This window comes from Salvelinus alpinus, chromosome 19 (genome assembly GCF_045679555.1).
Source record: "Salvelinus alpinus chromosome 19, SLU_Salpinus.1, whole genome shotgun sequence".
NCBI classification, from domain to species: Eukaryota; Metazoa; Chordata; class Actinopteri; order Salmoniformes; family Salmonidae; genus Salvelinus; species Salvelinus alpinus.
The window spans coordinates 29,212,146-29,231,119 of NC_092104.1; the positions used below are offsets into that span (position 1 = coordinate 29,212,146).

Below are 18,974 nucleotides of genomic sequence, written 5' to 3' on the forward strand. Positions count from 1 at the left end.
AGTCTGACAACCTGATTCCTCCCAGCATTTTGTTCTCCTCAGGACTGTAAGAAATAGCAACATAGATTAGGTGTGGTCTAGTTGATCACAATAGTAACCATGGGATAGCCTGGTCCCAGAATGGTTTGTACTCTTGCCAACTCCATTGCTGGCATTGTTTGTCATGGCCATGAGTGACAGGGAGGTGGCATGAAAGCACAAACAGACTGACACTCAGGCGAGTCAGACCAGAAATAGCAACAGAGAACAGGTGCGGTCCAGTTGTCTAGAACAGTAGCCATGTGAGCCTGGCACAGATGATAAATGGGCTGAATGAAATGTGGAGGGGCTGTTGACTATGATGACATATTATTGTATATTGGTAATGGAAAGGGGGATACCTAGTTAGTTGTACAACTGAATGCATTCAACTGAAATGTGTCTTATGCATTTAACCCAACCCCTCTGAATCAGAGAGGTGCGGGGGGCTGCCTTAATCGACATCCATATATACACTACCGTTCAAAAGTTTGGGGTCACTTAGAAATGTCCTTGTTTTTGAAAGAACAGCACATTTGTTGTCCATTAAAATAACATCAAATTGGTCAGAAATACAGTGTAGACATTGTTAATTGTAAATTACTATTTACTATAATTACTATCCAAGTTTGTGTGACATTGGCACAATATTTCCCACATTTTCTAACATCCCCCATCCAAGGTTTAAAGTCAATATTGCAAATCTCATAAAGGCTATACCTAGATGTTTGAATTTGCTGTATTTTGCTGTATAGGCCTACCCCTATATAATTTTTTATATTATGATCTTATCTATTTTCCATAATGATGATAAAGGTATAATTGTAACTGACACATTGTTGCACATTTTGACTCCATCTGCTTAACCCCGGCACGCCGCTGCCAGAGAGACGCTATCAATCACGTGCACCAGCACCTCCTGTTCTGTTTACTGTTCTCTGAAGCGGAGCATGATTTCTGGGCGGGGGCTGAGAGACTGACGGCAGTGATGCTCAGAACGAGTAGCCATTATTGACTTCACAAATAATTAATTTCAGAAATAAGGTCTTGTAAAATCGGTCGAGGTTTACTGTTTTCATTAACATTTGGCTCATATCACAATACATTTTGTTTTATTTATTTATTATTGGGTAGCACAGCCTACATGGATTTATACGGAAAGGTAAGATCTTACCAGCATCTATCTGTATAGTATCCAGGTTTAATTAGGCTATACAGGACTCCAAATACACATCATCATTACATTGAACAAATTAATTTGTGAAATGTAATATTGTTTATTCTAAAAGCAAGCATAGTTAAATACTTCATTAAATACTTCATTAGTTAAATGAAAATGGTCACAATTTTTTCTTTTTAAGGTTTATGCAGTCTTCATACAGTAATGCAGGCCTACAGCTGTTGTCAAAGTGACTGTGTTGTATGCTGAATGATGTAGTCACATCGCTTTAATATTCCAATCTCCTGGGGCGCCTTTTGCATTATAAAGACTACAAGCCCCATATTGTGAACTTTGACGTCGTTGAATGTGCTTACTACGCTTTCCAACGGTTCAGCTTCGGGAAAACACGGGGACAGCTCCGAGGTGCTGAAATTGTCTCGGCTCAAACAGAACCGTCTCCTACAGTAAGAATTTATATAACAACAGTCTGATATATAAACTAGGAAAAGCCACTGACTGACACGAAGCCTTCGAATGAGGTTTGTTTGCTATAATGTCGTCAGATATGTTTTCTACATCATGTCAATTTTTCTAGACTGTGATATAATTCCGGAAAGAACTTGATTGACCTAGGGCGGCTACTATAGATTACAGTGTATTTGCGATTATCCAACATTCTGTGATGTTTTATCCAATTTAAGAGGACTACATCTGTGTAGCAAAATGGAAGAGAGTATTTTCGTCGTCATCATAACATTTTAAAATGGAAATTAGCGCATTAAACACCTAAAATGATGTGTCATTGTATAGCTTATTGCATAAGGTAAAATGACATTTCGTTTACGAAACATTGTACAGTGTTGTTAATAGTGCAATTGTAGACTTGCTTGATGTAAAACCGAAAGCGTGTAACAGAACAAACAGAACAGGCACATGCTTGACATGGCAGATTGCTGAGGCACAGTGAAAACATTAAGGCTATTAGGAACAAAGATGTCTGCTGTAGCCTAGTTGTATTTTTGTAGAATGCTGACAAATGATGACGAATTTTGCAAGAACGATTAAACATTCCACATTTTGTATTTGCTAGAGTCAGTAATTGGATTGTTGAATTGATTGGCATACCCCTTGATAAATCCAAGCCTAATTGATCAAACACCTTGTGAAGGATCTGATTGATGTTCATTGGCAGGCACATAGATGTGAGGATGTAGAACACAGGTGGACTCTTCAAATCCCCAGGGTGTGTAGTGCTTTTCTGGTTTATTCCACACAGCCATCTGCCATCAGACACACAGTCTGTGCTTTTAACACCTAACTGAGAGACTGGTGTGTCAATCTGGTCTCAGAGCATTTCATATTAGTCTTTACGTTAATCAGAGACACTCCATTTAGTATGAAATGTTACGTTTTGTATGGTATGTATTAATTTTGTGGTTGTTCACCACCCATTTCGTATGATATGTTACGAATTACAATTAGTATTATATGTTACGAATTTGCCAAATGTACAATATGTTACAAATTTGCAAAAGGTAGAATATGTAAACAATTTACAAAACGTATGATATGTTACTAGGTGGCTAATGTTAGCTAGCTGGCTAATATACCTAGGCTAGGGGTTAGGTTTAGAGGTTAGGGTTAAGGTTGGGATTAAGTTTAGGAGTTAGGTTAAAGGGTTTAGGTTAATCTAAAAGGGTTAAGGTTAGGGTTAGCGGAAGGTTTAGCTAACATGCTAAGTAGCTGCAGAGTAGCTAAAAAGTAGTAAGTAGTTGAAAAGCTAATAATTAGCTAAATGTTAAAGTTTACCCTGATGAGATTCGAACTCACTACCTTTGGGATGCTAGACATTTGCGTTATATGACCAACCACTCTACTTTTGTTTTTGCCTTAAGTAACCATCTGTCCTATGTAACCATACCAAACGTAACATCATATTAATTTGAGTGTCACAGGATTTACGTTTACTATGTTACGTCTAGTCTATGAAACCAGGCTGGGTGTGTGTGTGTCTATGTGTGATTATTTAAATAATTTATTCTTCTTTTACACGTCCTTGACGTCCCTCCTCCATGCAACATTTCTAAACCTTAAATAGTACCATTTCTAATTCCAATGAGTTGATTTTAAGTTTGTCATGACCTTTTACACTGCAACTCCTGATGTTACCAGATGGCTGCCACTCAGGGGACCACTCAAGGGAAGGAGGGCGCGGACCAGAACTTTGATTACATGTTCAAGCTGCTGATCATTGGGAACAGCAGTGTGGGTAAAACCTCCTTCCTTTTCCGCTACGCTGACGACGCCTTCACCTCAGCCTTCGTCAGCACTGTGGGCATCGACTTCAAAGTCAAGACTGTCTACAAGAATGACAAGAGGATCAAATTGCAGATCTGGGTAAGTCTGTCTCTAAAGTCCAGGGTACTTACTATTGTAATAGATCATGTCTAATGTAAGTATAGCTTTTCAACTACAGTGTGCACAAATATCAGCTATTCATTCAACTGCAATATTGATCTTATCTTGCCTTGGTTAAGGAACAGTAATTTTGATCATTTGATCTAAATACTCAACAGTATTAAGCTTAAAATGTCAATGCCAGTTTTAGTAGATTACCAGTGCTGTAAAATGGCTACATTCAAAACAGTTTAACAATGGCCAGAAAAGCCATTAAGCAGTGCTGAGCTTTTCAAAATGATTCTGCCTTTGCAACCACACACCAACTTACTTTTTTGCATGACATCATGGAGAAACTCAATATTTTGTATCTCTCATTGAAATCTATTTTGATATCACCAGCGTATTGCCGCTAGCTCATAAGTAGTATGCATATGAGGAGACATCCTGACCTACAGTAGTCATAGGAACTAGCTCCTGTTAGAAGTTGTCCGCAGGCACAGATCTAGTTTACATTACCCCAACCCTAACATTAACCATTAGAGGGAAAAATACATAAGAGACCATAAATCAGCCTCTAGAGGCAAATTCATTCTTCTCCTACAGGGGCTCGGCATCAGCCTAGAGTAGTCAATCTATTTCAGACATTGTCAGTCTATCTCATCATTACAATTATGCACTCTCATTCATTCCCAAGGGGCTCGTAACTATTGAAATAATCAGTGTCTTCTCATGTCATTTGTATTCTAGCCTCCCAAGGAGTTTTTGGAGGACTAACCTAACAGTGGGCTAATGGAGGTTCTATTGAACATGAAACAAAAGCCTTTACTAATTATTAAGGGGGGTCTGGAGAAATAAACTCCCCTGTCCAATCTCCCTTTCTTTTAACCGAATGACCCTGGTCTGTAAACCACATTAGACTATCAATCCATAGCCAGGCCCCTTCCCCTGTCCCCTACTCTTGATCAATAACTATCTAGCACTGTGACAGGTTGGAACTAGATGGCTCATGGTTGGCCAAGCATTCATTCCCTGCTTGGCCAACCAAACCTTTTTGTCCATTCCTGTTACGTTTACCAGGCAACTGGTATACTGACTTCTACATTGTTATAGATTTCTATGAGCCAACTAGGATCCAGTCACAATTACATTTGAGGTGGCTTGTGCCGCTTATCTGTATGAACAAGGCCTAGAGTGATTGAATGCGAGACAGGGCAATGTAGAGAACAGAGACAGATGGATGTGTCATCGTTTGCAGGATGCTAGTAACCCTTAGCTGAAGGACATCATCACTGAATAACACTCCTCTCAGACAGTGTGTTCTCCTCCTGTGCTTGGCCGACTTCGCCTAAGGCTCTTTTAATTAGGAGGTTCGGAGATGGAAGAGTTTGTTTCTGAGCAGCTCTGAGGCAGCGAAGGCTTCAGTTTAAAGCCTGCTTCCTCCAAACACCCACTCTTTCTCTCTCTTAGAGAGGCAATGCTGTTTGCTGTCATATTTACTGTCTGTTCCACCAATTAATTGGTCCCAGACAGTACTGTAGCAGTTAATCAGCTGATTTGCATGGGACACAAATCACACACACTTTAACAGGAAGCAGAAAAGCAGGGTTGAATGTAAACAGTTTAAATTACGAGTAATAAGGGTAATTGTTTTTTGTCAGTGAAGGAAAGACACGGAGGTTCTAACAGAGGCAGAATTGCCAGAGAGCATTCAAATGAATAGCTCTAGGTTGTCTAATTGGGCTTTTTGAGAGAACTGTTCCTTCAGTGTTCATTTTATAATAATGGATGTTTGAGTACTGTACTATTCCTGACGAGCCACAGTATACCAGAATTGACCAGTAAGATTCAATCCCTACTGTCACTCTGCACTGACTGTACTAAATGTTCTGTCCATTTCTTGGGCTTATTCACACTGTGGTCCATGGTGATGCATAAACAAACTCAGTCAGTTAGTTTCTAATGGAACTCCTGTTCACTGGACTCAGCAGAATTTTTCTGTCTTGCTGTGTCTTTTAGCAAAGAACAAGCAAAGCTGCACACTCAAATAACCCAGAGATAAAAAAGGTAATCGTCAAGCACTTTGCCCTGAATCGATAGTGTAATGAAGTGTGTGGATGCATACAGTATGTCCTCAGTATTCAGCCAAGAGGAAAGTCAGCAGTCAAAGCATTGTCTAGATTCATGCTAATGTAATGTCAAACAAGAGAACCATTAGCACAATGTGTGAAAAATGCTCAAATGATTTCCTTTCAAAACATTATATAGACTCAGTAATTATATAGGCCTACTGTGCATATTGTATTGTACAAAAAAAGAACACATCTGTACACCCTCATGCATGTGTATATGCAGGTGCACATACAGTTCATCAATGTGTTAGTGTGTATTATTGTGGGTTTCCATTGCTCAGCCCAGCTGCTGTATGAAGGAGATGGAGGGAGGCAGCCTTTGAGCTGTGTGTGCTTTTGAAGGTCAGAGATGTCCTCTGGCTACCACACAGACACAATTATAGCCATATTCACAGAGCAGAGCAGGCCTCTCTGTAGCTAATGTAACCCAGCACTGTTTTGGCTTAGAATCCCCTACAGAACACAGATGACAGATAGTTTTAGTGTTTTCGCAAAAGGACAATGGGATTTTATCCCCTCCAACGACCTACTTCAAACATGAGTTGGAAATCAGACAAAATGTCCGTTTGCCATTTTCCTTTTGATGAATCAGACAGTTTGCTACATGACTGATATGCTATCTGGAGTACCAGCTATGACAGTCAATAGCCCCTATACAATATGTTTACTGTAAGCACATAGACATTACATAATACAGTATGGCACTTCCAGTAGGCCTCAGCCACCACAGTGGCTTTACTGGGGAGACTTGAACCTCTAGAATCTGCGAATAGATAATGACCTTCCTATCAATGACAGCAATGCAGCATACATGATAATCACAGCCAGCCAAACCAGTCAGCGATGCATTATGCATATGATAATCACAACCAGCCAAACCGGTCCAGAATAAATACACACATGAAGGATGGGAGACTTTCTCTGTGACTAACTGTTAGTTATCTGTATGACTGTGTGTGTGTGTGTGTGTGTGTGTGTCTGTGTGTGCATGCACGTGCATTTGTTTGTGACCAGCAATAATAATGTTCTGTATCTCTCCAGGACACGGCGGGACAGGAGCGGTACCGGACCATCACCACTGCGTACTACCGCGGAGCCATGGGCTTCATCCTTATGTATGACATCACCAACGAGGAGTCCTTCCATTGTGTGCAGGACTGGTGAGTTTTACTGGGGTACAAAACATTTTCACCCTCTAGAAGGAAAATGGGTGCCGAATAGCATACGTTTCTTTTCTCATCGAAAACCAATACGTACCAGCAATACATCTTTCATCAGGACGTTGGTAAGATGGCAATGTTGTGTCAGTACATCATGCATCATGAAATACACGAGGGAAGGAAGCAACTTGTGTTATGTTATGTTATGGATTAAGTACTGTTTATCTTAACCACATTCTCAGAAAGACTACATATCTTTATGGACAAGGACAACAGAAGAGGTGTGTTGTTGTTGGGTTGTATAGAGACAGGATGAGTATAAGATATCTCCCTGTGAATTCTCCCTGTGAATTCTCCCTGTGATTTCTCCCTGTGATTTCTCCCTGTGAAGAAACAGACCCAAATAGCTGACCTTCATCCCTTTCTGTATCTCCTTATCTAAGCGTATTGATTAGAGCGCTTGTTGTCAGAGAGCCACTAGCCCACCTGTGTGGGGGTCCCTGGGAAGGTCGTGCAAAGTCATGAATCGCTGTTTTTGTAAACCACACAAGCTATTTCCATCTGAACACTGAATACCTACACTAACCTGCACTGTTTGTTTCCTGTACCCTGGATTCAACATGATTTATTCAGGACTAGAAATAAGAACACAAGAGGAGTCTATTTCATCAGTCACAAACAATAGGTTTCTGGGATAAAGTCTACCAGAATGTTTTGATGGATGCACTTGACAAGACTATGAACTGTCTCAAGGTGAAACAAAAAGAGTGTTGGCATTGTGTGTGGGGCATTGTGTGTAGAAATGAGACTGGTTTAACATCTCTTTTCACTTTGGTTGTGTACATGTAATATGAACAAAAATAAGTTACAGTTCATATAAGGAAATCAGTCAATTGAAATAAATTCATTAGGCCCTGATCTATGGATTTCACATGACTGGGCAGGGGCGCAGCCTTGGGTGGGCCTGGGAGGGCATAAGCCCACCCACTGGGGAGCCAGGCCCAGCCAATCAGAATTAGTTTTTCCCCAGAAAAGGGATTTATTACAGACAGAAATACTCCTCAGTTTCATCAGCTGTCCGGGTGGCTGGTCTCCGACGATCCCGCAGGTGAAGAAGCCGGATGTGGAGGTCCTGAGCTGGCATGGCTACACGTGGTCTGCGGTTGTGAGGCCTGTTGGATGTACTGCCAAATTCTCTAAAACAGCGTTGGAGTCAGTTTATGGTAGATGAATGAACATTAAATGATCTGGCAACAGCTCTGGACATTCCTGCAGTCAACTTGCCAATTGCTCGCTCCCTCAAAACTTGAGACATCTGTGGCATTGTGTTGTGTGACAAAACTGCACATTTTAGAGTGGACTTTTATTGTCCCCCGCACAAGGTACACCTGTGTAATAATCATGCTGGTTAATCAGCTTCTTGATATTCCACATCTGTCAGGTGGATGGATTATCTTGGCAAAGGAGAAATGCTCACTAACAGGGATGTAAACAAATGTGTGCACAACATTTGAGTGAAAATAAGCTTTTTGTGCGTATGGAAAATTTCTGGGATCTTTTATTTCAGCTCATGAAACATGGGACCAACACTTTACATGCATTTATATTTTTGTTTAGTATAGTTACAGTAGCTAATGACTGATATTATCCTGGAGCTGTTCAAATCAGTGAGCTTTTTCTCTAGACCAGGTATTCCCAAACTGGGGTACGCAATGCCGTCGGGGGTACACCAAATAAAAATGCTTTTTTCCTTCACATTTTCAAACAGTCCATTTATATTTTCCAATGGGGCTATACATTTAGGTGAGGTTCTCACCTGAGTAGCCTCGTTTCACTGCCAAAAATAAAATTAAACCATCTAGTGTTCAGCGAAATAACAACACAATGTCAAATACAGGTAGCCTAGTCATATAATTAACATCCAATCACATTAACCATTACTCTCTCACGGGAATTCCACTAACGGTCCGTATGAAGCCAAACGTAGCTGCTGCTCATTCCTTTTGCTCGAAAATTGATAAATGGTTTAAATCACCTGGCAAAAGCATGTAAGCCCCTACAGACGTAGGTTACATGCAGACGCTTTCTTCCGTCTTGTGTTCAGCAGCTGCCTTTGGTCAGAAGAAAACAAATCTTGACTGCCACACATAGTCCCATGTTTTGAAGACTGGTTAAGAACACTATCCTGTGGATATTTTGTCTCAAATTTCGACCAACTGAAGGACCCAACACCACAGACAATTAGCGGAGTTCAAATGAAGTTTATTCAACATTCTGACTTGTAAAGGGACAGTTTGGAATTGTTGAACATAAATGTGCATGGTGTTTCCTACATAATTTGAAAGCATCACCAAGTTTCGTACTTACATCGTGGCTAGTAGTGCTGAGCGATTAACCACCAGTAAGTATGGCCCGCGTCCATAGAGACACATACCAGCTCTACTGGTAGTACTGCTACTACCAGCAGTACTACACCTGCCGACGACACAAGTTGTTCTGCTTCCATGAGCACATCCAATGCTAGCATCAGTAATTCTACATTTGTTGTTAGCCCAGCTAGCATGGACACTGCCAGTTGTGAATCTGATGCAGCTGAAGAGCTACTGCCCCCTTACCCGGGAAAGAACCGAACAGACAGGGACGTTGGACCATCGAAGAGGCGCAAATATGATGAGAACTACATTGATTTGGGGTTCACTTATATTGGGAGTTGTGCCTCTCCTTAGCCACAGTGTATTATATGTGCAAAGGTACTATCTCACAACTCAATGAAACCTTCACTCTTGCGCAGACATTTAGAAACAAAACATGCCAATTTGAAAAATAAGCCACAGGAGTTTTTTGAGCGAGAATTAAGACGACTTTCAAGTAGTAAGACATGTATAAAAGCAACAGATACCATTAATAAGAAGGGGCTAGAAGCATCTTATATGGTGAGCTACTGAGTGGCTAGGACAGGCAAGCCCCATAATATTGTGGAGAACTTAATTCTTCCTGCTGCTGCGGATATGGCTGGGACAATGATGGAGGGGGGGAAGGCCCAAAAAACTATACAGACAATGCCTTCATCAAACAACACTGTTTCACGACGCATCAGTGACATGGCAGGAGATGTTTTGAAACAATTACTGCTTCGCATACAATCCAGTGAATTCTATGCGTTACAGCTGGATGAGTCAAAAGATGTCGCGGGCGTGGCACAGCTCCTGGTATATGTCCGTTATGTTTATGGGAGGTCAATTAAGGAAGACATCCTCTTCTGCAAACCACTGGAAACCAGGACAACAGGAGAGGATATTTTTAAAGTACTGGACAGCTTTGTGACATCAAATGGACTTTGGTGGTCAAGATGTGTTGATATCTATACTGATGGCGCAAAAGCCATGACAGGGAGACATAGTGGAGTGGTAAAGTCCGTGCAAGCAGTTGCTCCCAACGCCACTTGGGTACACTGCAGCATCCACAGAGAGGCTCTTGCTGCCAAGGGAATGCCTGACAGCTTGAAAGACACTACAGTGAAAATGGTTAACTTTGGTTAACTTTTTTTAACCTGATCTCTCGTATATTTTCTGCACTATGCAATGATATGGGAAGCGACCATGTACCGCTTTTACAACATACAGAAGTGCGGTGGTTATCAAGGGGCAAAGTATTGACATGTTTTTTTAAATTGAGAGATGAGCTTAAAGTTGTCTTTACTGACCATCATTTTCACTTGTCTGACCGCTTGCATGATGACGAGTTTCTCACACGACAGGCCTATCTGGGTGATGTTTTTCTCGCCTGAATGATCTGAATCTAGGATTACAGGAACTCTCCGCAACTATATTCAATGTGCGGTACGAAACTGAGGCTATGATTAAGAATTTGGAGCTCTTCTCTGTCTGCATTAACAAGGACAACACACAGGTCTTTCCATCAATGTAGGATTTTTTTGTGTGCAAATGAACTCTAGCTGACGGACAATGTCAAATGTGATATAGCGAGTTGGGTGCGCAATTACGTAGGTACTTTCCCGAAACGGATGACACAAACAACTGGATTCGTTATCCCTTTCATGCCCTGCCTCCAGTCCACTTACCGATATTTGAACAAGAGAGCCTCATTGAAATTGCAACAAGAGGTTCTGTGAAAATATAATTTAATCAGAAGCCACTGCCAGAGTATCCTGCCTTGGCAAATCGTGCTGTTAAGACACTGATGCCATTTGCAACCACGTACCTATGTGAGAGTGGATTCTCGGCCCTCACTAGCATAAACTAAATACTGGCACAGACTGTGTATGGAAAAAGACTGAGACTCTCTTTAATTTTTTAATTCACAATTTTTGATGAACAAATAAGGTTTTATATTTAAGATGGCTAAATAAAGAGCAAAATTATTGATTATTATTATATTATTATTTGTTCCCTGGTCCTATAAGAGCTCTTTGTCACTTCCCACGAGCCGGGTTGTGACAAAAACTCACACTCATTCTTATGTTTAATAAATGTATTGTATAGTGTGTGTGTGGCAGGCTTACAATGATGGCAAAAAACAGCATTTGAGAGGGTTGCTGACCCTGGTGCTAGAGGTGGTACGCAGCTGGAGGTTGAATGTTTGAAGGGGTACGGGACTATAAAATATTTGGGAACCACTGCTCTAGAGCATAGAGCAGACAGAGCACAACAGTGCTTTATCATTCTATCCAACAACCTAAACATACTTCTTCTAATGGTAGGTTTTTATTCCATTCTCTATTATTCTTCCTGGTTACAAGGTTTAGGGCAAATATGCATTGTTTCCATGGCAATGGCTCCTTCCCTGCCAGGCTTCATGTGAATGAGCTCCTGTCCTGACACAAACTAATTTCCTGTGTATGACACAATTGTCTCCTAATAGTGACGAAGCTCTATGCTCTTCACAGAAATAGACACTGCTGCACCTCTTCTCTCCTCTCCTGGTTATTGATAATTGAAACACAGAACTAATAATTGTGAGAGATAAACATAGACATCGGTAATCATTTTGACACTAAATATAGGCTAACCTAGAGGTCAAGTATATGTAAACATTCAATGCAAACCCCGGTTAAGAAAAGCTGTTTTTGACTGGGATGTCATTTTGTGTTATAGCAGTCAATAGCCAGATGTGAATTGACCTATATCTCCTATGACCAGTCTGATCTGGACTGAGCAGTACTGACATCACAGTACATTATTGTGTTCCGCTGGTGCTCTGGCCTGCTTTCTGTGTGGCCACAGGGGAAATGTGTTCCTGAAATGTTTCTCCCAAAATCTATTTAGCAGATTCCAGTCCTACTGTAGCACCTCATCGTCCTGATCTGATGATATAGGAGGTGTGTTGTTTTCACTGTATCAGCTTATCACTTATAGCTTCTAGTAGATGGATGCAGTGCTCTGTTTTGAGTTTTAGTTCCTGTTTTTTTTCTGTTTGTGTGTGCATGTGCAGGTCGACCCAGATTAAGACCTATTCGTGGGACAACGCCCAGGTGGTGTTGGCTGGGAACAAATGTGACATGCAGGAGGAGAGGGTGGTGGCTGCAGACAGTGGGAGACAACTGGCAGAACAACTGGGTGAGCTGCTGTCATTTCATTGATCAGGGACACTTTATATAAGCAGAGATAAAAGAATGAACACATTGAATCATCAACAGTCAGATACGAAGATCTATAATGCGTCAGCTCATACTGATTCGCAGCACCAGTGCCTACATGGGCTTCTGTAAGTCCATTGACTTATTGTAAGCATGACCTACAGTATTTGACAGCCTTACATTTCCACTAAGACATAACGTCAAGAGATTTCTGAATGTGGATAATTTACTTCTTGTAAACATCATCAACAATATATTATTTTCTCTCTCTATCCCTTCACAGGTTTTGAGTTCTTTGAGACAAGTGCCAAGGACAACATCAACGTCAAGCAGACCTTCGAGCGCCTCGTTGACATCATCTGTGACAGGATGTCCGAAAGCCTGGACACTGACACCGCCGTTACCATGGGAACACCCAGCGCCAAACTGACAGACAGCGCCCCGCCCCTCCAGCAGCCCGCCTGCAACTGTTAGTGGCTCCCCTCAGTTACTGTGTTGCCAAGATACCCAGTCCCTTAGATCTAGTCTGCATCCCAAATTACATCCTATTACCTATTTCAGAGTTTCTTTAATCTTAAACTATGGGTTGGGATGCAAAATGGGGCCTGGGCATGTGAGAGGTGAGTCGCATTATAGAATACATCTATAATCACACACAATTTCTTCTTAATATCGTTGGAGGACGATTTGGTTCACGGGATGATGGTACATTTTTTATTTGGGTCTCGAGCTGAAAAAGTTTAAGAACCCTTGCCTTATATAATGCACTACTTTTGAGCAGGGCCCACATAGTGCTCTTGTCAAAAGTAGTTCACTATGTAGGGAATAGGGTGCTATTTTGGATACAGACATAGTCTTAAAGGTACAATGCTGACATTTAAAAAAATCTTAATATCATATAATTTCTGGGTAACAATAAAATACCTTACTGTTAAAAATAAACAAAAATTGCTTCTTATCAAAGAGCAATTTCTCAAGCAAGAATTTTGCTCTGGCAAGTGGTCTTGGGAGTGGTCTGAGTGGGGAGGGGAAAACTGAAAACTAGCTGTTATTGGCAGAGAGGTTTGGAACTCTCTGTCTTATTGGTCTATTAACTAATTTAATGCCTGGTGTTGTCAATAGGCAGGCCAAAACTCCATTCCACCAAATCAGGCTGAAATTTCAGGCAGCCTTTTCAAACTGCTCTTACACTAAAAGGGCATTATCATAATTTTCCCAGTCACAGTATTATTCCAACCTCATAGTATGGAAATATATATAAAACACAGGAAATCACATTTTTTACTGTACTGGGCCTTTAAAGCAGGGGTGCACAACTACAGTCCTGGATGGCTGCTGTGAAGGCTGACTTTCCTCCTTGCCTTTTAGTCAGAGATTGACCAGTGTAGCTGCTGTAGGTGCACTGTCTGGCCAATCAGTGACAGTAGTTGATCAATTAAGTGCCAGGATGGAAGGAAAACCAGCAGGATTTCATCCCTAGTGGACTGGAGTTGTGCACACTTGTCTTTCTGTATCCTGCACTGTAACTGAAAACTGTAATTTATACAGTCATTTTGAGTATTATCATTAGTAAAACACTCTGAAACTTTTTACTACAGCATACTGTATATTATGGTACATTGTGGGAAAACGTTTTGGTCGGAGAAGTAATTGCTTTGTTTCGAATGGTACTGTAATTCCACCCCACAGAATAAAGCACCATACCGTATCTTTTGAGGGCCAAAAACCTTTTGACCACTAATGGGTGCATGGTATTGTTGTGCATCTCAAAAATGCTATTTTTGTTTTTGTTTCATTAGTCCACTGTTGAATCAGTCCCTAAATGTTCTGCATGTCAGCAATCAAGTTTAAGATATTGAAAACACATCATACTGTGACACTTTCAGTATTTTGAAAGTTCTATATGTTGAGAACTTGATTGCTGACATGCAAAAAAATATGGGACTGTATCATCGGTGGACTAATGAAAAACATACAAAAAGGTAATATTCCCTTTAACATATTTTGAGGCTTGCAGCTGCAAGTGAAAATGCTGTACCAATTTGACTGCTATGTGGTGATAGTGACCCATTCATTCATAATGTATAGGGGACAGATTAGAGTGGCAGCAAGTCAAACCTTAAATGGTTGAGCATTTTGCCAGGTCCTTTTGGTCTGTTTTGCCCTGTAGTCGCTGTCAGTTTGGAAACCTTGGTTAAGGCCTCTAGATGGGCAAGTGATACAAAACACCAAATATTAATTAATATGATATAATGTGTAAACACTTTACATAGCAGCCAACTTGCTTGCACCACTCCCTTCTAATTACAGTAAAATACTGTAAAGTACAAACCCCACCCCTCAATGAATTTCATTCATCCATTCATTCAGATTATGGTAGAATTAACTTTTTTGCAGTATAATAGGGTACATTTTACGGTATTGTACTGTATGCGTCATTACCAAGTACTTGCTTTGATACCGTATTTATATAATAGTAGGTGTACTGTAATATGAAATACAGAATTAGACTTGCCACTGAGCTGCCTGTAAGTTACTGTCAAATTCACAGCAACTCCTTTACAGTGTGGTGTGTTATCCGATCACTTTTATCATTGAACATCAATGGCAATCAACTAGCCTTGGTGCCAGTTTGTTTCTGCTCTCTTGCCAACTCTTTATGGAATTGTGGCGTTGGCAAGAGCACAGATCTGTGACCAGGCTAGCAACCAATGTATGTCCCTCTCCATAGCTGTGTTGAGGAACAGATACACACTTCACACCTTTACCTGGAAACACAGAGGGTCAATATAAGTCTGAGTCGATGTAGGCCTGTTATAGTGTGGCTGATAATAGGACATTTCAAACATACATTATTCTCTTTAGCTTACCATACAATATTCACAAAAATGATGCTTGTAAAGGCTTTTAGAATTCAATGTGTGGTCAATGCACGTACTGCACAGTAGCTTTCCAGCTGGCTTTAAAGACTTGTTATCAATTCTAATTCTGTGAGGAGAACCCATAGCTATCATTGTTTTTACTGTCCGTCGTAAAACTTGCCGGACACACAGATATAAATCAGTGCTTTAATTTATTTATCCTTCTATTTATGTATTTATTTTATATGTATTGTTGTTACATAGTCTTCTGCCACAGCCAAACTATATTATTAAGTGTACTGTATACAAACTGGTAGGTAGTAGTTGATTTCTGTTTGCAGTTTGTGTATGCGTGCGTGACCGTGTGCCTGTGTGTTTTAGGGAAAATGAATGAGTGTGGCTGTGTGAGTACTTTCAATCATCTACCTTGGATAAAAACAAATGTGGCCTTTTAGTATCTCCAACATGGCCTCTTCTCCTTTGTGCTCACTTGCCGCATTCATTTCATATTTCATGAATATACTATACATGCATTGTGTCTATGTGAGTACTGTATTATACTGTACATGTGTTTTGTAGTAGTAGTCCTGATGTGTGATCTGATGAGTGTCTGCATTTCTGCAAAACTGAATAGATCCTCTTTTCCTAGCCTTAATAAGACTATTACAAGTGTGCTGTCAAATAGCTAATAACCTATGTTGTGTTTTTATACCCAGACCCTTACATTTAGCTTTACCCAAACAATAAACCCTTCCCTCATTTCCAGCAGATTGACATTTATTGTCTTGAATCTTGCCCTGGATGCAGAACTGAGCGGTTTCTGCTAGATAGGCCAGCTGCAAAGTCAAAATTGTCTATGTCGTAGAAATTTATGAAAACAAAAATTTGATTTTTGGTCTTAATTTAAGGTTAGGGTTAGGCATTAGGCTTAGCAATGCGGTTAAGGTTAGGGTTAAGGTAAGTTTAAAATCAGATTTTATGAATTTGTGGCTGTGCCACCTAGTGACCACTCTGCAGAGCTGCCTCCAGCACATGATTTTTCAATAAATACCAACCTGCTCATTTCCACTTCTCAAGAGAAATGAAAACATATAATTCACAAATTAAACACAGCCAAGATATGATATGTTATGATTGATGGATACTGAAGCCATGATAGAGTCTGTCTGACTGGATAAACAGCAATATTCTATGAAACAGACAACACATCCATATTTCATATACCTGCTACAGTATATGGGTTCCCTTTTATAAGAAACTAATACACCTTTTCCACATCCCTGACCAGCTTAGGGATCATGTTATTATTGTCTCTCCATCCTTGGATGAAGCAAATTATCCTTTACATCGAGAATGTCCTGTAAATCCCAGTAAAGATAATCTCTTCTACATATTAAGTGAATAGTTACATTGATCCTTTAGCTTCAAATTACCTAGAAACAGAATAGTAAAAATATATAATTGTGCCAAAAACTGTCTGTAGTTTGTTTTGCACCGTCTAGAGTTTCTGCATAGAAAATGAAGGTTCAGAAAAGAAAAGTTGCATGAAGACATTGAATTATCTATATTTCTATCTATAAAGGTGTATATTGTCTATGTTTAAGTGCATCCTCATAGCTTTGTCTGTGGGGTGCAATGGGCCAACAAGTGCAATATTTTATGAATTATTTCCTGTACATAGTCCTCCTAGTACATTATACCTGCAGTAGAGTGACTGTTCTAATGTTCTTGTTGTACTGTATGGCACTGCAAGCATTACACACACACTAAATGTGTGTGTGTGTGTGTGTGTGTGTGAGACTTATTGTATGTGTTGACCTTTTCTACTGATGTATTCATGTACTACTTACTATATACTGTTCCTGTTAGCTAACTGTTGGTGAACTCGTACTATACGTCAAAATGCAGTGTTGTGAAAGATAGTCAGGGAAATTAGTATATGCCATATGCCGTACTGATATTAAGTCTGTGATAAAAAAGGGAAATATCTCAACTCAAACATGATGTCTGTGTGAGACATTTATTATTTACCTGTACATCAATAATAGGCATTATCCTGCTGAGTCTGAGACTACTGACATCGCTCCATTCAAATCCCCTGTCATCTACTTCATCTGTGATCATGTATATTCATGACCGCCACTGGCAGGTGAAAAGCCACTTCAACATGTCATTACTGATGAAGGCTTAAGATGATAATAATGAATAACAATAATAATAATAATTATTCATTGTACTTATGAAGTGCTTTTAAAGAACTTGAAGAGGCTTTACATGAAACTATAGTACACTCACGCTCTGGTCACCTCATTAAAGTGGACTGATATTAAATTGGATATATTATTTGTACCTTTAAGTGCAAGCAATGTACAAACTATGTTTTTGGGATGATAGGAAATAAACAAATTGTACTCATGTCATGTGTGTATTGTGTTTGTGTGTGGAGATCCATTGGCTACCTCTTGAGATCGGTGTTCAGTTTGTCAGTGTGTTTGTGTGTGGAGATCCATTGGCTACCTCTTGAGATCAGTGTTCAGCTTGTCAGTGTGATCACTCTATTTCTAGAGAAAGTATGCCTCCTAAGAGACAAACTGGGGAAGTTAATATTTTACAAGTTCTTCCCATTCAAGAAGAGTTCAACTGGTTTTGCTGCCCGTGTCCTGTATTACCTAACCTTGGCAAACTGAAAAAATGATTATTCTATGCCCAGCATAGGGTTATGGATATGACTATGGGTTGAGGTCAAGGAAAGGATTAGGGTTGTGATTGAGGTTAGGGTATGGGTTGAACAGGGATGTGAACATGAAGCTAGGGTTAAAGTTAGGGTTGTGATTGAGGCTAGGGTATGGGTTGAACAGGGATGTGAACATGAAGCTAAGGTTAAAGTTAGGGTTGTGATTGAGGCTAGGGTATGGGTTGAACAGGGATGTGAACATGAAACTAGGGCTAGGGTTTTGGCTACGGTTGAACCGGGGTGTGGACATGAAAGTAGGTTCAGGCTAGGATTAGGGTTGAACCGGGGTGTGGACATGAAGCTAGGGTTAGAGTTAGTGTTGTTGTGTTTGAAGCTAGGTTCAACTCTAACCCTCAACCCTGACTCTAACCCAAGCTTCATGCCCACCTCCCAGTTCAACCTAACCCTAGCCCAAACTACAAACAAAACCCTAACCCTAACCTCATGTGGTTTTGGTAATGTCCGTTTTCACCACTATAGGCCTGGCTTTCTCCACATACATCTAGTCTGAAATCAAACATGTACAGGCCGGGACAAGTCCTCCAGAAGTCCACTTACCACTGATCTAGACTACCCAAGCCTAAATCCTAACCTTATAGATGGACTAGGACATACACTATATATACAAACGTATGTGGACATCCCTTCAAATTAGTGGATTCGGCTATTTCAGCCACACCGGTTGCTGACAGGTGTATAAAATCGAGCACACAGCCATGCAATCTCCATAGACAAACATTGGCAGTAGAATTACCTTACTGAAGAGCTCAGTGACTTTCAATGTGGCACCTTCATAGGATGCCACCTTTCTAACAAGTCAGTTCATCAAATGTCTACCCTGCTAGAGCTGCCCCGGGCAGCTTTAAGTGCTGTTATTGTGAATTGGAAATGTCTAGGAACAACAACGGCTCAGC

At 40.4% G+C, this 18,974-nt stretch overlaps 1 protein-coding gene across 3 annotated transcripts; it reads left to right on the forward strand.

Annotated features, from left to right (window-relative positions):
* The first annotated feature begins 982 nt into the window (after nucleotides 1-982).
* On the forward strand, nucleotides 983-17,742 carry LOC139545257 (ras-related protein Rab-3C-like). 3 transcript variants are annotated; one of them, XM_071352839.1, is made up of 5 exons: nucleotides 983-1,180; nucleotides 3,353-3,577; nucleotides 6,751-6,869; nucleotides 12,321-12,445; nucleotides 12,749-17,742. In XM_071352839.1, exons 1-5 carry the CDS (start codon nucleotides 1,163-1,165, stop codon nucleotides 12,937-12,939), a joined length of 678 nt encoding a protein of 225 aa, XP_071208940.1. In that variant the 5' UTR covers nucleotides 983-1,162; the 3' UTR covers nucleotides 12,940-17,742. The 3 variants fall into 3 exon arrangements, with proteins under 3 accessions (XP_071208940.1, XP_071208941.1, XP_071208942.1); XM_071352840.1 differs by lacking the exon at nucleotides 983-1,180 and adding an exon at nucleotides 1,575-1,719; XM_071352841.1 differs by lacking the exon at nucleotides 983-1,180 and adding an exon at nucleotides 1,575-1,644.
* The last annotated feature ends 1,232 nt before the right edge of the window (nucleotides 17,743-18,974 follow it).